This window comes from Nanorana parkeri, unplaced genomic scaffold (assembly GCF_000935625.1).
Source record: "Nanorana parkeri isolate BGI_ZX_2015 unplaced genomic scaffold, ASM93562v1 scaffold685, whole genome shotgun sequence".
NCBI classification, from domain to species: Eukaryota; Metazoa; Chordata; class Amphibia; order Anura; family Dicroglossidae; genus Nanorana; species Nanorana parkeri.
Genome location: NW_017306953.1, coordinates 575,017 through 580,077, shown reverse-complemented (window position 1 = coordinate 580,077; position 5,061 = coordinate 575,017). Strand labels below are relative to the sequence as shown.

The following is a 5,061-nucleotide window of genomic DNA, read 5'->3' as shown; positions in this document are numbered from 1 at the left end:
GGGGGCATGGATGGGTGGATTTAAGCATAGGGGATAGGATGAATGGATGGTGGGTGAGGAATGGATGGATGGATTTATGGTGGGATGGATGGATGGAAGAATTGATGGCAGAATGGATGGATGGGCAAATGGATGGATGGATGGGGAATGAATGGGGGGATGGATGGATGGACAGATGGATGTATGATCGTTCAGAACAGTCTATTGTAATCTATTGCTCATACCTTTGATGCTATGATTGGTTGATTGGTCCAATGGTGATTCTATGGACAGACTTGTGATTGGCTCAGTCTGATCATTTGGTATCTCAGCACAGAGTAGTGACTGAAGCTGTAGATTGTAGATTGTGGATCTTTGTGGGTTATTTGATTCCATGTGATCCTATTATTCAGTGTAGAGGTGACAGATAAACTCCTCCGTCTCATGTGTACGTCCAGCTCCGCTCCGCATTGTTATTAAGAACAAAGTAAAATTTTGCTGGTCGGACGACCTTCACACGACCCTGAAATGACCGCTCAGTTCGGATCCCTTTGCTTCCTATATCTACTGAGATCGCTGAAGCTGCCGTACAGCTCCGGTGCTTCGAACATGTCGTGGTTCTTTGGAAGAATAGAGGGAGTGATCCCCATAATAAAGAACTTAATTTGAATCATTGATCTCCGCTCCGCTCCAGGCTATTGTTTTTTTTTCCACCCGAGATTGGATTCTGTAGCCGGTCTTCTGCTCTGGGATCCGTGAATAACCCGCACACCATAAAACATCCGCTGACACCTATTACAGAGCAATTTGTAGACATTCAGCTGTGTGAAGGAAGTTCTCTACACAGTTCAAATGACCATTTATTACACTGACCCTCAGGTCACACTCCTTCATTTCATAAGACACCCTGTACTGAAGAACTTGTCACAGCGTGAAAATGTTCCAGAGTGACCCAGCAAGAGCCTGCTATCTGCCAGCAAGGAAAGAACATGGCAGTGATTATCTCCATATTTTTAATATTATTATTTACCCACCATCCCTGTGCTGAGTTCCCGGGTCTGTACACCTGCTGTGCCCATGATGAGGGGCTCCCGCCATCCCTGTGCTGAGTTCCTGGGTCTGTACACCCGCTGTGCCTATTATGAGGGGCTCCCGCCATCCCTGTGCTGAGTTCCCGGGTCTGTACACCCGATGTGCCCATTTAGTTAATTGAAAGTTCATTGAAAAAAATCTTACAAACAGCAACAACGTTTATACAATAAATCCATAAAAAACAATAAATAAATTATACATATTTACAAATAAATCAATATTATTATACAAAACTAAAAAACAATAACAGAATACTTTGTACGAATAGATAAAGGGAAACAAACATGATAAACCCCACTAGAGAGCCAGAATAAGGAACATCACCATCACCATGCATGGAGCCTTTTGTCACAAATATATTTTATCCGAAAATCTAGGGGAGTGAAAGAAAAGCCGCACACTCCGAGATCATCAGGCAGCAGCCACAGAGTCCTGATATTCCTCCACGCCTTAATCCACGATGGAGATAAACAGCCAAAAAAAAGTCTACATTCACACCTCCCAACTATCACTGATTTGGAACTAAGCCCCTCTGTCAGTGGCGTCTCCGCCGGGTGACTGTCCCCTCCTCTCTCAGAATACTGCCGCGTGGGCGCGATGACGTCATCGCGCATGCGCAGTGACGTCTGGGCGGGGTGACACTCGGTTACGGCTCCGGGTGTCACCCAGCCTTGGGACGCCCCTGTCCTCTGTCCCTCTTTCCTCCTCGGCTGTCCCTCAGTTTGGTCTGATGTATAGATATCTATGAAAAAGATACTCTGTAACTACCAAATTGTTATTCTGCACTGAAACCTTCATCTTATCTCTTCTCTTCATTATCTTGTTTGCTATGTTGAAAAAGCCATTATAAAGGTAACGTATAGGTGAGAAAAAAACAAAAACAGTTATGGGTTTAACCCCTTCATTTCTGGCATGGAATTTCTTACAAGAGGGGGTGTGACAGGGGGTGTGCCCATTGCCTAAATACATTTTGCTGGAAGTTGTTCCCCTTTCTCATCTCAGAATGTTAGGAGGTATGTACATTGTTTCAATTGGTGTTGCAGCACTTGGTTTAACATGAATCAGTTTCACTTTAACTTTACTCAAAGGCGTAACTAGAACCCTTAGGGCCCCATGGCAAGAAACCATGAAGGGCCCCCCCTCCCCCCTTTTGTATGTTGCACGATATTAGCGCAACTCTTTATCAAATCCAAAAGTTAAAGGAGAACTATGAGGCGAGTGAAAATCACTCAGCCTCATAGTTCTAGCCGACCTGTGACAATGAAACTGTCACACGTCGGCTCAATAGATCGGGAGGTGAGCGAATACATACCGTCGCTCGCTCACTTCTCGATCATGTCACTGCAGAGAGCTGTGACCGTCACTCACGGCTCCCTGCAGGAAGGACAGGTGCTCCTTCTCTATTGGAGTACGCCACCCTATGCTCACCCACCCTGCACATCAGTGCGGGTGCGGATGTCCATACTCGTACGCTGACAGGATGGATCCTGCCTGCGTCCGAGCCGGGACACCCGCACCCCTACGGACGTGCACTTGGGGTGAGCGTAGGGGGGTGTACAGCCGTGTACTCCCATAGAGAAGGACGGGGGCTGCGTACTAATCACACGCAGCACCTGTCCTTCCCGGGAGCTGCCCGATACGCCCGTGCACGCAGCACGGAGCTGCACGTTGCCGGCCTTTTCTCGTGTCAATGAGGCCTAAACGAAGAATCTGTAGATAACGTCCAAGAGTTTTGATTGACTTTTCTTTTTCCTCCTCCAGCTCCCCGTCATGGGAGGGGCCTTCATGGATTCTCCCAACGACGAATTCGGAACAGAGTATTCCTTATTCAACTCCTCCGCCAATGTCCACGCGGCTTCCATCGCCCAGAGCCCCCCGGAAGAACCCGCGCGCTCCTCCAACGACGCCATCTTGCTATGGATTGCCATCATCGCCACCATCGGGAACATTGTGGTCGTTGGCGTGGTCTACGCCTTCACTTTCTAAGAAGAAGACGAGAATGTCAGACGCTTCAAGAGACAAACAATATTTTTTATTAATGTGCGTACCGCGTTCATTATTTAGACCCTGTCAGACCTAAAAAAGAAAATGATCATGAAACATTTAACGTGCGGGAACGACGGTTCATTGTGAAGTGTAAATAATCTAAAGACGCGCCGCGGTCACACTCTACGGAGACCAGGGGCCACCGACCGCTTCCTTGCCTACAGAGATGGAAAAGGCGGCTGTAATTCACATAGCAACACTGGAAGACTGGAAAATGACTGCAGCGTTCACTCTGGTTGTATTACGGCGCGAAGACTGATGACCGAGATGATGGAAAGAAATAATCTGCAGGAACCAGCCGCCAATGTACGTAGGGAAAAAAAATCAATGGCGATCCGAACGACGCCTTATTAATGAAAGATCTGCAAATCTCAGTAAGCTTGCAGACTGTTTTTTTCTTGTTTTAGTGTTGTCGGGCATTTGTTCTCCTGATCTAAGGTCACTTGTCACAACTTGCAACGGACATGCGGTTTAGAAACTCTCAAATTGCACAATCTTTGCCGATTTCTATCATCATCCTAAAGCCAACCTGTGCTTTGGCCATGCAAGTCAGATCAACAGATTGATTTGGCCTGCCGCCCTGCTCAGATGCTTATACTGACCTTCCTTTCCCTCCCCCCGCCGCTCTGTTTGGCCTCCCGGAGAAAGGAGAAGACTTTGAGATTGCCCCAGCACCATGCAACAGCACTGGAGCCTGAGCAGCCAATGATCATGCGCCAACACTGTGGTATGGTTGGAAACATAGGGAGTCACATGCTTCCAATAATTGAAAGTATTGGGGATTTCTCTCCACTCCCAGCGGCTGGATGGAGTGGCGGGGAAGCAAAGCCAAGACTTGAAGCTAGGGAGACGACTCTGCATTGGCAAAGCACAGGTAAGCTCTAAAGGGGACCTGTCAGAGAAACATAGAAGCTGACATGGCTATAGGGAAACTATAAGTGTTTTAAATCAAATGTATTTTTTATTCTTTTTTAATGCTTTTAAATTGTTGATTATGCTTTAAAATTGCTTTTAAAAGGTTGTTTTATATATGCTTATTATATATATATATATATATATTAGGGATGCACCGATACTGGTATTTTTTGGTATCGAGTAGGAGTACAGATATTTATCTTTCCGTACTCGCCGATACCGAGTACCGATACCGGTACTTCATACTTCTGGTAGCATTCCAGCCAATGAGCATGGAGTCGACTTCACAGTCAATCAGAAAGCCGGGAGGTGGGTCATTACCTCCTGCCCGGCTCCCTTATTGGCCGGGAAGCTGGCTTCATGCTGTTAGGCCGGCTCGATGCTGATTGACCGGGAAGCCAGCATCCCAGCCAATGAGCATGGAGTCGGCTTCCCGGTCAATCAGGTAGCCGGGAGGTGGGTCATTACCTCCTGCCCGGCTTCCTTATTGGCCTGAAAGCCAACTTCATGATGTTAGGCCTGCTCGATGCTGATTGGCCGGGAAGCCAGCCTCCCAGCCAATGAGTATGGAGTCGGCTTCCCGGTCAATCAGGTTGACATGGAGCCGGCTTCCCGGCCAATCAGGAAGCCGGGCCGTGAGTCATTACCCACAGCCCGACTTCCTGATTGGCCAGGAAGCTGGCTCCATGTTCCCTTGCAAATATAGATTTAGTACATGGCAAAGGATGCCCACAGCATAACGGGTTCACTAAAGTTGGGTTTACACCTTTCGGTCGATTACTAAACCCTCTGAGTCATTCAGTTTTTTGTGTAAATTTCACCTTGAGCTATTGAGCTCTGTAAAAAAAAAAACAGTATTTCTTTCAACTGTCTCACCTGCCAGATATTTGAGATTGTGTTCAGTCAGTCTTGGGATCCAGGCCGTACAACTAAGTTACTGACCTCCAGTGCATTTAAGCAGCACAGCTTGGTCAAGTACCAACCCCCCCCCCCCCCCCCCCCCTTACCGATTTTTGGCCCCTTGCGCTG

At 47.4% G+C, this 5,061-nt stretch overlaps 1 protein-coding gene across 1 annotated transcript in view; it reads left to right on the top strand.

Annotated features, from left to right (window-relative positions):
* Window positions 1–3,353, top strand: part of CUNH14orf132 (chromosome unknown C14orf132 homolog) — a 23,723-nt gene extending 20,370 nt beyond the window's left edge. The window contains exon 2 of the mRNA XM_018563681.1: window positions 2,833–3,353. Within this exon, the coding sequence (XP_018419183.1) occupies window positions 2,833–3,057 (225 nt within the window). The 3' untranslated portion in view covers window positions 3,058–3,353. The remainder of the gene's footprint in view (window positions 1–2,832) is intronic.
* The last annotated feature ends 1,708 nt before the right edge of the window (window positions 3,354–5,061 follow it).